General features: G+C 34.5%; 3 protein-coding genes across 4 annotated transcripts; all 3 read right to left on the minus strand.

Annotated features, from left to right (window-relative positions):
• Positions 1–1433: 1433 nt before the first annotated feature.
• LOC140801693 (E3 ubiquitin-protein ligase CHIP-like) lies at positions 1434–6141 on the minus strand. Its single transcript, XM_073156925.1, has 8 exons — positions 5770–6141; positions 5516–5583; positions 5378–5441; positions 3550–3621; positions 2421–2554; positions 2139–2292; positions 1937–2047; positions 1434–1840 (listed from the first exon to the last, which is right to left on the minus strand). The coding sequence occupies exons 1-8, from the start codon at positions 5884–5886 to the stop codon at positions 1715–1717; spliced, it is 846 nt and encodes a 281-aa protein (XP_073013026.1). The 5' UTR covers positions 5887–6141; the 3' UTR covers positions 1434–1714.
• A 672-nt stretch (positions 6142–6813) lies between these two features.
• Positions 6814–12075, minus strand: LOC140801694 (glutathione S-transferase zeta class-like). 2 transcript variants are annotated; one of them, XM_073156927.1, is made up of 11 exons: positions 12018–12058; positions 11827–11911; positions 11652–11708; positions 11492–11577; positions 11312–11383; positions 10615–10668; positions 10430–10505; positions 8972–9033; positions 7715–7797; positions 7562–7621; positions 6814–7214 (listed from the first exon to the last, which is right to left on the minus strand). In XM_073156927.1, the coding sequence occupies exons 1-10, from the start codon at positions 12033–12035 to the stop codon at positions 7582–7584; spliced, it is 633 nt and encodes a 210-aa protein (XP_073013028.1). In that variant the 5' UTR covers positions 12036–12058; the 3' UTR covers positions 6814–7214; positions 7562–7581. The 2 variants fall into 2 exon arrangements, with proteins under 2 accessions (XP_073013028.1, XP_073013027.1); XM_073156926.1 differs by lacking the exon at positions 7715–7797 and having other exon boundaries at positions 12018–12075.
• A 1326-nt stretch (positions 12076–13401) lies between these two features.
• On the minus strand, positions 13402–17827 carry LOC140801696 (glutathione S-transferase zeta class-like). The gene is made up of 10 exons (XM_073156928.1): positions 17753–17827; positions 17570–17636; positions 17430–17486; positions 17270–17355; positions 17090–17161; positions 16392–16445; positions 16201–16276; positions 14707–14768; positions 14156–14215; positions 13402–13813 (listed from the first exon to the last, which is right to left on the minus strand). Exons 1-10 carry the CDS (start codon positions 17768–17770, stop codon positions 13709–13711), a joined length of 657 nt encoding a protein of 218 aa, XP_073013029.1. The 5' UTR covers positions 17771–17827; the 3' UTR covers positions 13402–13708.
• Between the last annotated feature and the right edge of the window lie 1569 nt (positions 17828–19396).

The following is a 19396-nucleotide window of genomic DNA, read 5'->3' on the forward strand; positions in this document are numbered from 1 at the left end:
TATCACTAATTTTTATAATAACTCCCTGAACTATCACCCATTTTTAATATACTATGACCTCCTGAACTATTAGAAATATCTTACTTAACACTTTCATTAGGGTCCCGTTATTTATTTCTATTCATAAGTTGTTATGTGCTGATTACGTGACAACTAAATAGCCGGAATACCAATATGTGCTAACTTAAAAGAGACTTTTATGATGACGAAAATACACCTAGTTTGTTGTACAAAACCCTTTGCCCTCTTCATCTCTTCTCTTGAACCAATCCACCGAGGGGTTAATGTCGGTTGGACCATGAGGACAGTGTGAACTCATCACCATATGATAATTTATCTCATCTTATTAGAATTAAAAATAAAAAAAGAGTCACCATCACACCCATTAAGAGTTCCTACCAAAGTAAAGATAAGTTCGCTCTTGATTTCTCTCTTCTACTGTTTTTTTACTTTTTCTTCTTTCATTGTGGGTGTGCTTTCATTCTGTTTCTTTATGTTTGAGTGTGTCTGTCTGTGGAAAGTCCTTACCTGCCTGATAGACGGTTCTAATAGCACTAACAGCAGATATTGCCAGTGTATGACAAGAAGATTGTGCATAGATGAAGGACATATATACCTTAGGTTGGCAATGCCATTTGGAAGAATGATAGTTAAATGGTAATAGCAGACACAATGACTGGCATATCAAGCTTTGTGAAGTATGAAATTTAATGATTTTTCTCCATGTATGAAGTTAGTATTGTAAAAGTAGTGGATGGCATCTTATTGATGACAACTCTGATAATGAAGTTGCTTACTGTAGAACTTTTTTTAGCATAACAGTTTACTGTTTCAAGTGAATTATTGGTTTATTACCTTAGTGAAAATTAGATTCAGAAGGCTTTGTGTACTGTAAAGTGAAGCATAACACCAGTTGACGCTGGAAAAAACAATCATACTGAACACAAAATAGTAAGTGATGAATGTAATAAGACCAAATCAACTGCACATAAATAAGACCATTTAAATTGTAAACCATTCGTATGCACAACTGCAGTTGAGTAAGATGACAGAATGTGTATGCTTTCTAAATCAAAGTTAGCAACCTTGTTAGGTACTATCATAGGAAGATCAAAACAAGGAGTATTTTTACATATTTACCAATGAAAATAAAATCAGATGTTCTAAAATATATTAAGCTTACCTTCCAAAACATTGGAGTTTTTCAGAGGCAAATTATTATTATTAAAACCTAACAATAGTAAGTTCAGCTTAGATTCACAGTGATCTACTTAACCAAATTATAGCAAGATGCAGGGGACAAATAGCTTAATTTAGAAAAATAATGAAGTTTCTCAATTGAGTGATTAACTCAGCACCAAAAATGGCATCAACTTGATCTGAATAATGAAGAGAAATTGCTGTAAGATAGATTAAATAAAGAGCCCATCAAATACCGTTAGCAAATCGTGCTTCTTGAGCATCTATTCATTCATATGTACAAAATGAAGTGTCTCAAGTAACCAAATCAAACTGTACACTTAGAATATATAGTTATCCATTACAATTGATCATATAGTAAGAACTTCTCATAAAAAATGTGAGAGTTCAAATGCAGCTAAAATAAAAACATCATTCTAACCAAAGCCCAGAATAGCATTAGAAGAATGCAAAGGTACATATCATCTACAGCTTGATAACTCAGTTTGCAGGACCCATTTCTGTGTGCTGACCATCAGCTCGTCTTGTAAGCCCAGCCATGCTCTTTCAGGTAGGCATGGACTGCTCCCTTGATTGCCAGGTTTGGCACTAAATGGTGTTCTTCGAGAGGCTCTCGTGTTACTGGATCAAACTTCCCCACCTATGATGAATGTTTTACAATCAGCTGCAAAGGATGTACATCTAGAAAAAGAAAGAAGCAGAAGATCCAATATAATGAGATAAAACAGAGAATCACCTTGTGAAGATGCTGAAGAAGCACTGCCCTTTCGTATGTAACACCACTTGGAGTGATCACAGGATCCCGGAAGATATCAAGAGTAATCTTGCAGCATAGGTAGTCAGGCACCTAAAATGTCAATAATTACAACATCTTAACAGAAGAAAAGACAAGGGTACAAAAGGAATTATTCAAGTTGATGTAATAACACAAATCTCACATCTGTTGGTGTATCAGCTTGAGTAACTCTATTAAAGACTTCCTCTAGAAGTTTGAGTTGCTCAGAGTGGTCATTTGCCGCACCTTCTAAACCTTCTTCCAAATGAGAGCCATCAAGAAAATGATGTTCTTGTAGAGCATTTTCACAGGCCTCCCTAATGTATATGCACTATTTTGTAAGGTTAAGACAGAAGAATAGGCACTTACACTTAAAAACTACTTTCTATCCTTTTCCATCTGGAAAAAGTTGGTAATAGTTCACTAAGTGAAAAAAGTAACCCACTTCAAATTCTGCAGTCTCCAGGATCGTTTGCTAGATGAATGTTCCCATTCCATGTATTTTGCTTTAGCAAGAATCTGCCAGATCTCTTCCACCATGTAGCCCACAGGATCCGCACCCCTACCAAGATTGATTGCCTATTTCAAAAGTAAATTAATTCATGTATCATGACATACTTATATATGTGTATAGGTGTGTGTATACTTTATATGAGAAACAAAATCAGTATTGCTTTCTTTCTTCATATTTATAGTTACAGGCATGCGCGCACACACACACAGAGTTAGAGTACAAACTTTATTATAAAACTTTAAAAACGTTTACCACTTTTGGTAGCCATTGAGTACATAATAGAATTCAGAAAACCTCATTCCCGAGGTGAAAAATGTTGAGAATAATTTTCCCTCACCATCTTAGTGTTAGTTTCTACAATGCTGAGGCACAATGAAAAGCTATAAAAATGCTAAAGATTTTTTTCTGAACTTTTAGTATGAACTTTGTACTTTGTACTACAACTTGTATATGCATACATATAGTGGGAAGGTAGTCTAGAGCATCACCTTTGATATACCAAAATGTAACGGAACTTTTGTTTTCTAGGTTAATCCAGTTGCCTACATTATTCTTTTTCCTCAAAAAGATGCCTGAGATTGAAACTACCAAAACTGTTGAAACAGTTACAACCAAAACTCAATAAGCTTAGTTGAAACCAATGCTGAAATCAATACATCAAGACTTGCCTGACACAATGTGGTCAAAAGAATACGAACCTTACTGTAATGCTTCATTACTCTTTCTACAAATTGCAATGCTTAAAGAGCATAAATTTAAACTTCCAAATTATGATATTATATTATCATCAAAGTCCAAGTTACAGAAATCTGGTTACCAGTTACATCAATCAAAAGTTATGCCATGGCATATCTCCAGCAAAAATTAAGGAGCAAGAGGAAGTAATTCAGAAGATTTTCTTTGTTAAACCTGAGTAGCTAGAAAAAGCAATTAGCATTGTACTGGAATTAAGCAACAGCTAAATGCCATGAAACCTCATAAAAGATATTTATGTAGCAACTGACCCTTTAATTTACTTAGTGGGAATAGAAGAGGGAGACTACAGTAAAATGATAATAACCTTCTCCAATTCTTTAATTCCTCCAGCATATTCTTGCCTCTCAAGCAGTGCAAGCCCCAGCATATAGTGAGCCTGCAAACGCAAAGAAAATAATTTGCTTATGAATGATCATAGGTGAGAAAATGCCAGCATGCTTCATCATAAGATTCATAACACACAAATAGACAACATTCATTAATAAGAATACTTATAACAAGAAGCTGAAGCTTAGAAGTTCTCAATACAAATATATGTTTCAACGGAGAAAAAAACCAAAGACCTTTAAATACATCAACTTCAATAAAACTGCAACTACAATAACAAAATTCTGCTAAGACATAGTATCCCTCAGCAATTAGTAATAGTGTATCACAAATAAGAAGCAATTGCATTAGGAAACATCACATGCTGGATTAGCAAAGCTCCTGGTATCAACAATTGATATGCTCATGTCTTAACAAAGTCCTAACTCTTAAGTATAAGATTCCGTCTCTCCTAGTTAGGGCAACTTCAGTGCTCAAAATTGGGAATACTAGATGGGCTAACAAATGGAGGAACTCATGTTAGCCTCTTGTATCAGGTGAGTTATAGAAGTCAGAGAAAAGCATCTTAAAAATTTTGAATTTGGGAATTCATAGAAGACTAGCATTGATTGGAACAACTAATACAAAATCATAGTTCTACTTATAAATAGAGTTGGACTACAAACATTACAATAAATCTTTGGAAGAGGTTTGGACTTTTAACACTTCTCTAGCCTTTGGTTGCTCCTTGAGATTGTAAAGAAACAATCCCAAGATGAAGAGAGAAAAGATACACTCAAATTTTTGCACCTTGGGGTAAGATTTTTCAAATTCTGAGTTGTACTCAATGGCTGCACAAGTGTTAAAACTTGGTTCCAAGTTTTAATATAAGATTTCTAGTATTTCAGTGCATAATTGTTAAAGTTGGCTATAAATAATGTTTCTTATAATTTAACAATATCTTGGGCTTATGGATAGGTGTGGAACCTTCTTCAAGAACATTTTATAGTTTCAGTATATAAGTCTAAAAAAGTTCAGATTACACTGACATGAACAAGCTTCAAATTAAATATATTCCAGCTATTGTTTTGTTTTTAAAAGTTGAAACTCTACCACAAAATACTCAGCTCAGGTGCCTCCTAAATAACACAATGATGTTATATATAAAGAATTAAAGGAAAACTAATGAAAGACAAAGATACATTTTATTGTATGTTATATATTATGGTCCCCATTCAACCAAGCTTGGCCACATTAAGAAGACAACATCTTACAAAGACCTTATCAGCCTATATCAAACTATAGCCAATTAAAGTGCAGTTAGCTTGGGGAGTGATTCAGAATTATAGCTTATACACACCAACCTGACATTGTGTTACTGAAGTTGACTGATGAAAATTCATAACGAAGCAATCAACTACATTGCGTACATAATTCATGCTCTGGAGATATTAATCAATTTTCCTTATTTCAGCAAAGTTAACAAGCACAGTATAGAAATGTACATCCATATGACAAATTTGTACGATGCAATTGTACATGTGCAGTTCATGAAGTGTCATCCCTCTGAGGAACTCCACATGCCAGGAATTAAAAGAAGTGTGTGTAAGATGTGAAATCAATATTGCAAAATTCAGACACAGTCTGCAACTGCCACCCTATATGAAATTTCTGATAGTGAGCACCAGGGCTAGATTTCAAAACAATCTTCACTCACAAGAGGCCAAAACAGATTTAATAATTCTCCAAAGAAATATAAATATTATATCAAGAATTAGATGCAAAGCATTGAAAAAATGAAATCATCTGGCAACATTAAACAACACCTTAACCGAACCACTGTCAAGTTCGAGAGCTTTTCTGCAATCCTCTTCAACTCTTGCCCACTCCCTAATAAAAAAATAAAATAAAATCCCATCAACCAATCACACGAAACAATACCAAAATAAAATTAGTAGACGTACTTCCGCTTCCGGAAACACAGAGCTCGGTTGGTCCAGTACACCGCAACATTCGGGCATAGCGTAATCGCCTGACAAGATAAGACCAAGAAAACTCAACTTCGACGAACATGTCCACAATTGACTCGGTCAAGAACAAGAAAAGAAGGGATTGACTGCGGATTGACTTGGAGAGCGAATTATATCAGACATTTCCACAGAATCGAGAAACGGATCGCCAAGAAGTTAGGGACAAAAGTTAGGGTTCTTAGAATTGCCTCGGTGTAGGCGTCGATGGCGGCGCCGAGTCGCTCCTTCTTGAAGCAGGTATTGCCGTCGAGCCTCCGGAGCTCCGCTTGCTTCGCGACGATATCCGGCACCGGCTTCGCCTCCATCGCGAGTCGTTCTTCTCTCCTTCCTTCTAACCTTCTCTATCTCTCTTCTTTTCGAGTTAATTCTCGACGAGGGAAATGGAGGATGGAAGAGATCGCACGAATTCGGGCACTACCTTTGTGCTAGGGTTTGGAATTCTTCTTCCCTTCTTCTGTATCGAATCGAAGGGCAGGAGGGAAAGCGGAGACGAGGGAGGAGGAGACGAGAGCGTCTGGCTTTTCGCATAAAAAAAAATAAAAGAAAGGTGAAGTGGGGGAGGAAGACGAAAATTTTGGTTTCTTTTATTGAAAAAGAAAGAAGGAAAAAAAAAGGGAAATTTGCATTTAACGTCCTTTCTTTTCACCTATTTGCGATTTACACCCTATATTTTTAATATTTTTATCAAATATTATAAGTCAAATTAACTACCTAACCCAAAATACCTTATCCAGTCTTAACATACCCTTATTAAAATATCTTACCCAAAATACCTTACTCAAGTAGAGGAGAAAAAAATTACTCCTATTTTTATCAGGATTCAAAATAACATAACATCAAAATTTATTTACGATAGGTGAGTTTGTCGAGTCATCAAAACTGATATACTCGATAGCGTCTTGTAAGTATAAATCGTTTTCTAGTTCAGCGAGTTATGGACTATGTGATTTATGCGAAATAAAATTTCCCGAATACTTAGAAGCGATTTTCAATTTTTCATATAAATGACTGAACTGAACGACGACATATATATTATTGTCTAACTCAGCTGTTTTGATGACACAGAAAAACTCACATAATAGTCTTGAATTCAAGTTGTAATATACTTGCTCAGCACTCACAAAGTAAGAAACAGCCACAGGAGAGTAGATTTTATAGCACAAATGCTTTTGTCACAAGAGTACGTAGATGTAGATGCCATGCAAATATGCAATCCAATTGGATCATGGATGTAGATGCCAGAAGAGAATATTTTCATTATAGAAGTTCCAAAAACACTGTTTCATATGGGCAAAGATCAGTGCTAGCATCTCTAATTTATACATATATATGACCTGCATATATAACCTGAACAGATCTAAGCAGCAGTAAAGGGTCTTTGGTTGGCTTAGTAGTTCTTTCTCTAGATTTGATACAAATAAATCCATAACTATAAGAACAAAAGCAAAGCCAACAACAAAGAGAGCAGAAGCAGCATTTGCCTCTCTTTTATTATTGATCACCTACGAGAGTAAGTGATCTTGACCTCTTAGGATGATGAGTGTGCATCTGGCTGTCTCTCCGGGAGCGCAGCTTGAAATGCAGGAATCTCCATGTATGCCTCATGTAGTCGTTTTAGAGTAGGATATTTGGACTGCAAGAAAGCAAGGAATTCAAAAGATTTAATGAAGCGACTTCATGCAAAAGAAGAAAAAGAATTTTTTTTAACTATGACTAGTTTTAGTATGAAGTTCCACAGAAGGATTAAAACACAGGTCTGCGGAATCTTTTGTTATTTCAAGAACAATGAAACAACTAATGTGCGACAATAGTGCATAATTCCTCGGTTTCTTAACCTTGTAATGGAAGCCATTTTTCTCACTTCTAGGACTATTGGATGAAACGAATTGCATCATATTCTAATTGGTGGGACTCTTGATTAATATTCTTACCAGGTAAAAGAAGTCAAGAATTTGATACAGCAGAAACAAGCAATCTTACCATGTCAATTTGGAAGCGTGTCACTCCTGAATAGATTTGGGGCTCCAGAAACACATCTCCCTGTATATGACATAAATCAAGTTGCAAACTTTCATTACATCAGTATAATACTGGTAAAATTACCAGTCAATTAAGATACCAATTGATTTGTACCAGTGAAATATTAACAGTTGACTTGTACCATTGAAAAATTCTTCTTTGACCCCCTCCAATATAGGATTAACCATGCCTAGAAACTAATGATGAAATATGGGAAAAGAAATAATCTGGTGAGCTTTGAGAAAGCAAAGTCTATGTAGATATACAGGGCTCATGTTAGAATATAAAATATGAAAATTATCGTTATCTAATAGCTTAAACTTTTAGAGTTAGTTAATTAACATGATATTAAAGTAAAGTCCTGAGTTCATATTTTACTAGGCTCATCTGTCATCTAAAATATAAAACCTTCACCCATTTAAAATAAGTTACTTCTTGTGCTTATCAATATATTTCAGAAAGTGGGTGGAAGTGTTAGAAATACAAAATATAAAAATTATTGTTCTCTAATAGTTTAAGCCTTTAAAGTAATTGGTAAGTTCACAGCACATACTATACCATCATTTTGCTAATTGTGGCCTGACCAATGAGTTTTGGTTATGGCCATATATATAGAGAGAGAGCTCATACTAAGACATATATTTTGTAAATCATAAATGAACCTAATTTCTGAGAAGAAATGTCTATCAAATATCAGTGTCAGATATATGACTAATCATTTCATCAAAAAGAGAACTTCGGCACTCTATGATATTGAAAAGATTTTGACTGATCAAATCTATAAGAAGTTTTAAAATCTGCCAACAAGCTACAAACAAGATATATAATACAAACAGAATGTACAGCGCTATGAAAAAGTGAAGTCTATATAGACGATCAGGAGCTAGCAAAATGTACATTCCTTTATCTAGTATTGAATGGAGAGATAGATCAAGCTATATATACCAAAGAAGATCTTGATGGAGTAGGTGATTTCAGATGTTATGCGGATAATATAGAACAAAATAAGATGAATGTTTCTTATCAGAGTGTTGAGATAGTATGTGGTATAACCCATGAAGCAAAAAATATACTACATACAGAATTCTAGGTTTGCATCAACAAATGTCAAAGAGTTGTAAAACTGATTTAGATAGCAAGGATCTGGATGAGCCGGGGTAAATATAAGGCTTTGATGAAGGTCGTCAGAAAGAAACTAAATGCTTGAATAGCATGATGGTGGCTATTGGAAATGGTGGACAATAACAAACAACATTAGAAAGGACATTTTCAAATGTTGAGTTTTTCTCCAGATGACTCTTTTGTTGTTAATGTTCCCCAGAAATAGAAACATGTCTTAAGAAGGAAACAAGCTAAGCTTAATATTCGAACCATTTGGACTTCATCTCCTGTAGCATATTTCCCAGCAGAATCTTTCACCAAGTTCTCAAGAGCTGAACCAGAAGTAAAGAAAAAAGGATATGATTAGAAAGCGGAATGTAAAGATAGATAAAATCAAAGTAATCTTGAGCAGCCACGACATCAAGAAACAAGGAAGAACAATATGGCTACAAATGACTGCAAAAACAAGAAAATGCACCAATCCAGTACTGAACTAGCAGAATTGGGACCTAATTTTGGAATATGTGTGCATGGGAAGCACAAAAAAGAAAAGAAACAAAATAAACTTAGCCTAAGAGAGTGCAGGACAGATTTCAGAGTGCTAATGGAGCAGGTACTGAACCTAACTGAAGCTAATATGTATAGCATCAACCGATGCTCCAAATAGGCAGAACATGCAATCTGGCAAAGATTATCCGTGGGAGAAAAATAAAATTGGATAACCATTTTATAACAAATATCCAAGGTTAGGAGTTAGTCCTCGTGCTTTTTTGTTTTAATGTATTCCAAAATATCCTAAATTTTATAGGATGGAGAAAAGAGGATGATTTTACTATTATTTAGAGGAACTTTTACACCAGTAGAATGCCTTCTGATTGTAGAAAGTAGATTGTTCTCAGCTGCTATAAGTTCGTAAATTGTAATGTTGTAGGACAAGGAGCAGTTAGGAATCTACAAACAGACAACTTTCACCATCTCTAGCAAGAGATAAATTATGTGAATTTGGTGATTTGTGAAATTATGCGAAATATCCTAGAGCTTGGACAAAGGATCATAGTAGAATTGCATTTTGGAAGGCTGAAAAAACTCATCTAAGCATTTCACTAGTGCAGGAATAGATGGAACCTAACGTTAGGATGAAACATGGGAGAACACCATATTAACACCAAATAATGATTATCAAAAAGCCAAATGAAAGCATAGGCATAGAAAAAGGAGGCCAAGTTCTATGAACCTAGAATAAACAAGACATGGAACAATATGTCTGCTTTGTAGCGCCTTCAAGTTAGGACACTATATGAGTTACTCAGACTTTCTCTCTTACTATTTTTCTTTCAGGACTTGAATTCTGGATGACAAGATCCTTGTGGACAGCTAGTACACCTTCAGACATACATGGATGACGGAACGTGCTAATTCACCACAAATACAGCATTCTGTTAACTACTTTAACCATTCTTATTCTTTTTTATAAAGAGATAAGATAGCTCGCCTATCTTCAAGAATGGTTTCTAGTAACTGCACCAGTTTGTACATATTACTTTGTCGCAAGAATAATCATGCATATCAATGTAGTCTATATGAATGTGTAAAGGCCAAGTTCTGGACCAATTACTATGAGATGCATTTCTAAATAAGACAATACTGGGCAACAGTAGGATTACATATATTATGACTCTAATTCTTTATAAAATAATATTAAATTAGTAAATTTATAATACACCTAACCTGCGAAGCCTTTATTGACATGACGTTGAGCCCATGCAAGTTTTTCATTCGGGCCAAACTTTTCATCAATGAAACTCTGCAACAACGTAAAGAAAGCAGAGTCTTGTATGACATCTCCCAAACAAGAGTACTTGTTCTTGGAAATGAAAAAACCATTTCAAGCAGTACTTAAATCCATTACTCACCAGGACAGGAAGATTTTGAAGAGGTTGAATGCTTGAACTAACAATACTTGCAATCTGTGACAAGAAATTCAATATAAATAATTAAATACTCAAGACTACTTTGAAACATAGATTAATTTACTTAAATAAACAGAAAAAAAAGCATGCTCATCAAGAGGAAAGACAAGAACAAGATAAGGAAAAGATTTAAAGAATCCATGTGTGCGATTTCAGTGGTCATTAGACTCAACACCAATGTCCTAGGCTTCATAAACAACTCTCAAATTTCTAAATCATACTAATGTTTACAATAAGGTAAACAGAAAGCTATAAATTAATTCAATTGCCAACTTTCTAAATCACTCAACAGATATTCAACAAATAAAAGATACTGATAATTTTGGATCCTTCTTCATTTTCAAATGGAGCAAACACAAAATCAGACTCGACTTTGTGTTGTGCAAATAATTTAAGGTATAAAATTTGAAAGAAACAGCCTATGTAAGATGCCATATCTGAAATGAACTTCCTGCTCTTTGAAAAGGCATTGCTTTTTCTATTAATTGATACATAGTGATTCGCGAGTAGCCAATTAAAATTTTGCAGAAATGTACGACCTGTTTGACTATTAATTAATTACCTCATATGAAGAGGCAATCTTTTTCTGTTCTAAAAGTAAAGAGATTCACTAGAATGATTTGCAGCACCATATTTTTACCTGGAGATTCAAAGCTTTCTTTTTAAGATCCTTGGGTAACAGAGGATGCTGAGGATACTTGTCTTCCAGGTACTGCTCGTAACAAACCAAAGAAAAACTATTTTACTAACAGATACTGAAGAGGAAAATTGCACAGGTACCATCACTCGTAAGTTACAATCAAATCTCAAGAAAAATTACCAATATAATTGCGAAAGAGTCCGCAATTACTGCATCTCCATCAACCAACGCAGGGACGTATTTAATCGGATTAATCTTCACAAATTCTACAGTTCAAAATAAAGTTTTAATCACCATATTCCACATGTTTTAAGTTCATAAAACATGACATCCTCCCTACCCGGATTAGACTGCTCGCCCTTCAAAAGATTCACAGCCTTGTACTCGTAATCCAACCCTTTGACACACAGAAACTAATATTAGCGCGATTTCGGCGATTACCCAATAAAAAAAAAATTCCACCTTTTGAACGAACCATGTCTAATTTGATTAAAAAGGAGGGGAAAGAATCGGACCTTTGAGATTAAGAGCTATTCGCACGCGCTGTGAGCAGGAGCTACGCCAGTAGCTGTAGAGTGTGAGCTTAGGCAACGAGAGGATCTGCTAAAAGGAAGAGAGGAATGTAAAAATTGCAGAACAAAGGAGCTCAAAGAGATCAAAAGAGAGAGGAGACTGGGATTTTGGGGAAGAAGATTAGCGTGACTACCTTCGATGGGGACGCCATGACTCGGGGGGGGGGAACTTGTGAGCGGCGTTGGATGTAATTAGTTATCATTTATATATGGGTTTCTTTTTTGCGTGTATACGCTTCAATAGATCTTTATTTACTTGTATATCCCTCGATACATATGGATACCATCAATTACTTGTATATACCTTCAGTTTTTTTTTATGTCTAAATTATTTAAATTTTATCCTTTATGTTAAAAGTGGGACTGTGAGAGGCATAAGAAAGGATTGAAAAATATTATATTTAAAATTAATTCTAAAATTTTGGTCAAAGTCTTACGGCAATAAGCTCTTATATCTTAGCAAATCAAATATTATAACTATTTTTACGGTTCATTAGGTGGGTTCTCTACCATCTGGACTTCATAGTTTGGGTGTATAGAGATGATTCATGTATCTTATTAGATACCTGAAGTTTTGAGCTTGGTGAGATATTAGTTGCCAAATTTATCAACAACAAAAAATTTATATACGCAAATATGACATTTAGAGGGGGTTATACAAGCAAATATAGGATTTTTTGAAGGGTATATGTGTATATATGTAAAAAAAACCTTCATATATCATTTTTGACTTGATTTTAATTGCATCACGAGTTAATGGTAATAAGGTCAAAATGTAGGGAACTATTTATAAATTTTCCGGAAATATAAAATAAAAGTTGTAGTCGTCTCATCTCATAAGTTTACTACCGAACCCAAAATTCAAAATAACTTATATCTAGTCTAATGTACCCTTATTAAATCAACCAATTATAGTAGAGTTTGTAAGTACTTTCAGGTTATAGGTTCAACTCCAACACCAAATAATATTATAAAAAAATTATTTAGTTATTTGGTAGCTTGGCTCGATTCAATTGATGGTTTTACAATGTGACTAGCTCGGACGAATAGCTCGGCAGCGCGACGACTTAGAGCAAATCTTGACGGCGTTTGATTCGGAGTAATTATGCGACAACACATATAACTTGAGTCCTAAACTAGAACAAAATAAAAACTTACCCTTATTAAAATATCTTATGATTTTTTCATGTATTTAATTTACCTCAAAATTAATATACGACGGCTGATTCAATGTTTTATGGGAAAAAAAGTATTCCCCCTAATACTTAGCAGCAATTCTTAATTTTTCATATAAGTGACTAAATCGAAAAGCTACTTGCTGTCTGATTCAGCAATTTCTGCTGACACGGCAAAACTCACATAATAGTTTCATATTTAAGTTTCAATATACTTGCTTAGCACACCAACAAAGTAAGAAACAGCCACAAGAGAGTAGATTTTATAGCACAAATGCTTTTGTCACAAGAGTATGTAGATGTAGATGCCATGCAAATATGCAATCCAATTGGATCATGGATGTAGATGCCAGAAGAGAATATTTTCATTATAGAAGTTCCAAAAGCACTGTTTCATATGGGCAAAGATCAGTGCTAGCATCTCTAATTTATATATATATATATATGACCTGCATATATAACCTGAACAGATCTAAGCAGCAGTAAAGGGTCTTTGGTTGGCTTAGTAGTTCTTTCTCTAGATTTGATACAAATAAATCCATAACTCTAAGAACAAAAGCAAAGCCAACAACAAAGAGAGCAGAAGCAGCATTTGCCTCTCTTTTATTATTGATCACCTACGAGAGTAAGTGATCTTGATTCTTGACCTCTTAGGACGATGAGTGTGCATCTGGCTGTCTCTCCGGGAGCGCAGCTTGAAATGCAGGAATCTCCATGTATGCCTCATGTAATCGTTGTAGAGTAGGATATTTGGACTGCAAGAAAGCAAGGAGTTCACAAGATTTAATGAATCGACTTCGTGCAAAAGAAAAAGAAAATTTAACTATGACTAGTTTTAGTATCAAGTTCCGTAGAAGGATTAAAACACAGGTCTGCGGAATCTTTTGTTATTTCAAGAACAACGAAACAACTAATGTGCGACAATAGTGCATAATTCCTTGTTTCCATAACCTTGTAATGGAAGCCATTTTTCTCACTTCCAGGACTATTGGATGAAATGAATTGCATCTTATTCTAATTGGTGGGACTCTTAGGTTAATATTCTTACCAGGCAAAAGAAGTCAAGAATTTGACACAGCAGAAACAAGCAATCTTACCATGTCAATTTGGAAGCGCGTCACTCCTGCATAGATTTGGGGCTCCAGAAACACATCACCCTGTATATGGCAAAAATCAAGTTGCAAATTTTCATCACATCAGTAAAATACTGGTAAACTTACCAGTCAATTAAGATGACAACAGCATACTTTGATCATCAAATAGGAAATTAATGTGTTTGTATCAACTTGATCAGACAGAAATATTAACAGTTAATTTGTACCAGTGAAAATTCTTATTTGACCCCTAAAATATAGGATTAACCATGCCAAGAAGTTAATGATGAAATATGGGAAAAGAAATAATCCGCGAGCTTTGAGAAAGAAACGTCTATATAATAGATATACTAAGCCATGTTAGAATATAAAATATAAAAATTATTATTCTCTAATAGCTTAAATTTTTAGAATTTTGAGTTCTGAAGTTCGGATTGAAGAATTTTGAGTTCTGAAGATTTTAAGTTGTACGAGCGTTCGAAAATCCAGAGACAGATTATTCGATCGCAGCCTGTAGGCATTCTTAAGAAGGAAACAAGCTTTAATACACGAACCATTTGGACTTCATCTCCTGTAGCAAATTTTCCAGCGGAATCTTTTACCAATTTCTCAAGAGCTGATCCAGAAATAAATAAAAAGAAGGATATGATTAGAAAGCTGAACACAAAGATGGATAAAATCAAAGTATTCTTGAGCAACCAAGATAATCATAAAGTAATATCAAGAAACAAGAACCAACAATACGGCTACAAATGACCGCAAAAACAAGAAAGTGCACCAATCCAGTACTTAACAAGCAGAATTGGGACCTAATTTTAGAGTATGTGTGCATAGGAAACACAAAAAAGAAAAGAAACAAAAGAAAGTAAGCCTAAGAGAGAGTGCCGGGCAGATTTCAGGGTGCTAATGGAGCAGGTGCTGAAGCTAATATGTATAGCATTAACCCATGCTCCAAGTAGGCAGAACATGAAATCTGACAAAGACTATCCTTGGGAGAAAATTAAAATTGGATTACCAATTTATGACAATAATATCCATGGTTAGGAGTTAGTCCTTGTGCTTTTTTGCTTTAATATATTCCAAAATATCCTAAATTTATAGGATGGAGAAAAGAGGATGATTTTACTATTATTTAGAGGAACTTTTAAGCCAGTATAATGCCTTTTGATTTTACGGTGCTTTTGTAGAAAGTAGATTGTTCTCAGCCACCATAAGTTTGTAAATTATAATGCTGTAGAACAGGGAGTAGTTACAAACCTACAAACAGATACAGCTTTCACCATCTACAGCAAGTGATAAATTATGTGAATTGTTGATTGGTGATTGTAAAGCTTCTCATGCCAAATAGGACAAGCGGATCCCAGAGCCAGCACAAAGGATCATAATAGAATTGCATTTTGAAAGGCTGAAAAGGTCACCCAAGCATTTCACTTGTGCTGGAATAGAACATAGATGGAACCTGACTTTAGGATGAAACGTGGGAGAACGCCATATTAACACCAAATAATGATTATCAAAAAGCCAAATGAAAGCATAGGCATAGAAAAATGAGGCCAAGTTCCATGAGCCTAGAACAAGCAAAACATGGAACAATATGTCTACTGTAGCGCCTTCAAGTTAGACCTATATATGAGTTACTCAGACTTACTCTCTTACTGCTTTCTTTCAGGACTTGAATTTCTGGATGATCCTTGTGGATGGCTAATACACGTTCAGACATACGTGGATGATGGAACATGCTAATCCACCCACAATACCGTGTTCTGTTAACTACTTTAACCATTCTTATCCTTTTCTATATACAGATCAGATAACTCATCTATCTCCAAGAATGGTTTCTAGTAACTGCACTGCACCAGTTTGGACATATAACTTTTTCACAAGAATAAGTGTATGCATATGAATGTGTAAAGGGCAAGTTCTGGACCAATCATTTTGAGATGCATTTCTAAATAAGACAATATTGGGCAACAGTAGAGTTACAGATAGTATGACTCTAATTTTTTATAAAAATAGTATTCAATTAGTAAACTTATAATAAACCTAACCTGCAAAGCCTTTGTTGACATGATGTTGAGTCCATGCAAGTTTTTCATTTGGGCCAAACTTCTCATTAATGAAACTCTGCAAAGAAGGAACATAAAGAAGGCCAGTCTTGCATGACATCTCCCAAATAAGACTACTTGTTCTTGGCAATGAAAAAACTATTTCTGAAGCAGTACTTAAATCCATTACTCACCAGGGCAGGAAGATTTTGAAGAGGTTGAATGCTTGAACTAACAATACTTGCAATCTGCAACAAGGAATTTAAAGAGAAACTTACACTATTAATATAAATACTCAGCACTATTCTGAAACATAGATTAATTTACTTAAATAAAAAAAAACATGCTCATCAAGAGGAAAGACAACAAGAAGATAAGGAAATGACTTAAAGAATCCCTGCGTGTGATTCCAGTGGTCATTAGACTCAACACCAATGTCTTGAGCTTCATAAACAATTCTCAAGTTTCTAAATCATACTAATGTTTACAATAAGGCAAACAGAAAGCAATAAACTAATTGCCAGCTTTCTAAATAACTCAACAGATATTCAACAAATAAAAGATATTGATAATTTTGGATCCTTCTTCATTTTCAAATGGAGCAAACACAAAATCAGACTCGACTTTGCGTTGTGCAAATAATTTAAGGTATAAAATTTGAAAGAAACAGCCTATGTAAGATGCCATTTCTGAAATGAACTTCCTGCTCTTTGAAAAGGCATTGCTTTTTCTATTAATTGATACATAGTGATTCGCGAGTAGCCAATTAAAATTTTGCAGAAATGTACGACCTGTTTGACTATTAATTAATTACCTCATATGAAGAGGCAATCTTTTTCTGTTCTAAAAGTAAAGAGATTCACTAGAATGATTTGCAGCACCATATTTTTACCTGGAGATTCAAAGCTTTCTTTTTAAGATCCTTGGGTAACAGAGGATGCTGAGGATACTTGTCTTCCAGGTACTGCTCGTAACAAACCAAAGAAAAACTATTTTACTAACAGATACTGAAGAGGAAAATTGCACAGGTACCATCACTCGTAAGTTACAATCAAATCTCAAGAAAAATTACCAATATAATTGCGAAAGAGTCCGCAATTACTGCATCTCCATCAACCAACGCAGGGACGTATTTAATCGGATTAATCTTCACAAATTCTACAGTTCAAAATAAAGTTTTAATCACCATATTCCACATGTTTTAAGTTCATAGAACATGACATCCTCCCTACCCGGATTAGACTGCTCGCCCTTCAAAAGATTCACAGTCTTGTACTCGTAATCCAACCCTTTGACACACAGAAACTAATATTAGCGCGATTTCGGCGATACCCAACAAGAAAAATTCGACCTTTGAGGTTAAGAATCGGACCTTTGAGGTTAAGAGCTATTCGCACGCGCTGTGCGCAGGAGCTACGCCAGTAGCTGTAGAGTGTGATCTTAAGCGACGAGAAAAAGAAGGAGAGGAATGTAAAAAGATTATAGAAGAAAGTAGCGCAAAGAGATCAAAAGAGAGATGAGAGTGGGATTTTGGGAAGGAGATCAGCGTGATTACCTTCAACTCGGACGCCATGGACTTGGGGGAAAACTTGGGACCAGTGTTCGTTGGATCTACGAGTTTATATAATTTGTGACCATTTATACGTACGGTTTTTTAATATTTTTTATAAGCTTCAAATTTTCTTTATTTACTTATATACCCCTCAATACATATGTTTTTTACATAAAGACCATCATTTACTTTTCAAATTGTCTGCATAATAAAATTAAAATTAAAAACAAAAATAAACTTAACAAATAAAAATTTATAAAAACTTTTTATCTTCTTATGTCTAAATTAAATTTTAATGATTAATTAAATTTAAAGATATCCATGTAAAAATTAAAAAATTTAAAGATATATATATAATCATGTGTTTTGAAAGTTGTAGATGCAAATATGACATTAATTTTTATATAAAAAAAACCCCTTTGTATATCTTTTTTGACTTAATTTTATTGCATCGTGAGTTTAGGGTAATAAAGTCAAAATGTAGGGAATTATTCACAAATTTTCCCGAGTTTTAAAATAAAAGTTGTACTCGTCTACTATCCCGAATGTAGAAATGTACTACAACCAATCGTCCAGAAGATAAAACACTAAAACCTCAGCAAATAACAGTCTGCCGAGTATTCGACTATACCGAATTCCTGCATTCCGTATGCAGATAATCTTACTCGGCCTGGCCTAGTGGGGTCCAAAATCCGGCTTAAGTGGAAAATAACTTCACTAACCAACTCTAGTAGAGTTGGTAGGTATCTTGCTCATAACTAAGGAGGTCATGAGTTCAACTCCAACCCCAAACAATAATATTGTAGAGAAATTGTTTGGTAGTTGGTAGTTAGGTGGCTTGGTCCTACCTTACTCATAACTAAGGAGGTCATGAGTTCAACTCCAACCCCATACAATATTGTGGAGAAATTATTTGGTGGTTGGTAGTTAGGTGGTTTGGTTCGATTTGATTGATATCTCGGCAGTGTGGTTAGCTTGAAAGAACAGCTTGGCAACACAACGGTTTGGAGCAGGTCTCGACGACATTTGATTCGAAGCAATTGTTCGGCGACGCATATGGCTTGAAGCCTAGACTAGACAGCTAAAAGTTCGGTGGGGCCTAAAGTGCCTCTGTATCTATGGAGGGTTAGCCCTTTGTCCAGCCCATATCTAACCTTCAGGCTCATAAATGATCAAAAAGAAAAAAAAAAAGTGGAAAACAAATTCCACTTAACTTCCCCAATGTTTTGCTGGATAACAAAGGATAGTTATACACTTATTTGTAAATTAATTATTAAAAACAATCTAATATAAAGAAGTCAAATACTTCAATACCCCTTTTTTTAATTCTAAATATTTAGTTAATCATAATAAAAGATCTTTAATTCGTGAATAAATTTCCTTATTAGTCATCCAAATTGGAGCTTAGTTTATAAGATTCAAATATAATAGATTGATTCTTTCTTAGTATTTAAAATAATATTCGAAATAGCGGTATTTCTCTAGTTAAACACTCATATAACTCTTATCAATTCCTAGCGAGTTTGGTTGATAAGAAATTGAGAAAGAAAGTGATTTCTAATAAGTAATTATGATTTATTAGTGAATAACGAAAGTATTAAATGAAAAGAGGATTAAAAAAAGGCGATTAATAATAATATTCGATAT

Source organism: Typha latifolia, chromosome 15 (genome assembly GCF_019914945.1).
Source record: "Typha latifolia isolate L0001 chromosome 15, TyphaL0001v2, whole genome shotgun sequence".
Classification (NCBI taxonomy): domain Eukaryota; kingdom Viridiplantae; phylum Streptophyta; class Magnoliopsida; order Poales; family Typhaceae; genus Typha; species Typha latifolia.

Bases quoted from the DNA above. Each gene is read 5' to 3' on its own strand.
- LOC140801693 (XM_073156925.1), bottom strand. From the start codon at position 5,886: ATGGAGGCGAAGCCGGTGCCGGATATCGTCGCGAAGCAAGCGGAGCTC. The intron at 5,584-5,769 runs GCAATTCTAAGA...TTATCTTGTCAG, and splicing joins CCATCGACGCCTACACCGAG to GCGATTACGCTATGCCCGAA. The intron at 1,841-1,936 runs GTGATTCTCTGT...CATTCATCATAG, and splicing joins TTCTTCAGCATCTTCACAAG to GTGGGGAAGTTTGATCCAGT.
- LOC140801694 (XM_073156926.1), bottom strand. The intron at 11,578-11,651 runs GTAGGGAGGATG...TTTGAACTGTAG, and splicing joins GGGCGAGCAGTCTAATCCGG to AATTTGTGAAGATTAATCCG. The intron at 7,215-7,561 runs GTAAGATTGCTT...GCTTTCTTGCAG, and splicing joins CACGCTTCCAAATTGACATG to TCCAAATATCCTACTCTAAA.
- LOC140801696 (XM_073156928.1), bottom strand. The intron at 17,356-17,429 runs GTAGGGAGGATG...TTTGAACTGTAG, and splicing joins GGGCGAGCAGTCTAATCCGG to AATTTGTGAAGATTAATCCG. The intron at 16,277-16,391 runs GTGAGTAATGGA...CCTTCTTTGCAG, and splicing joins TTCAAAATCTTCCTGCCCTG to AGTTTCATTAATGAGAAGTT.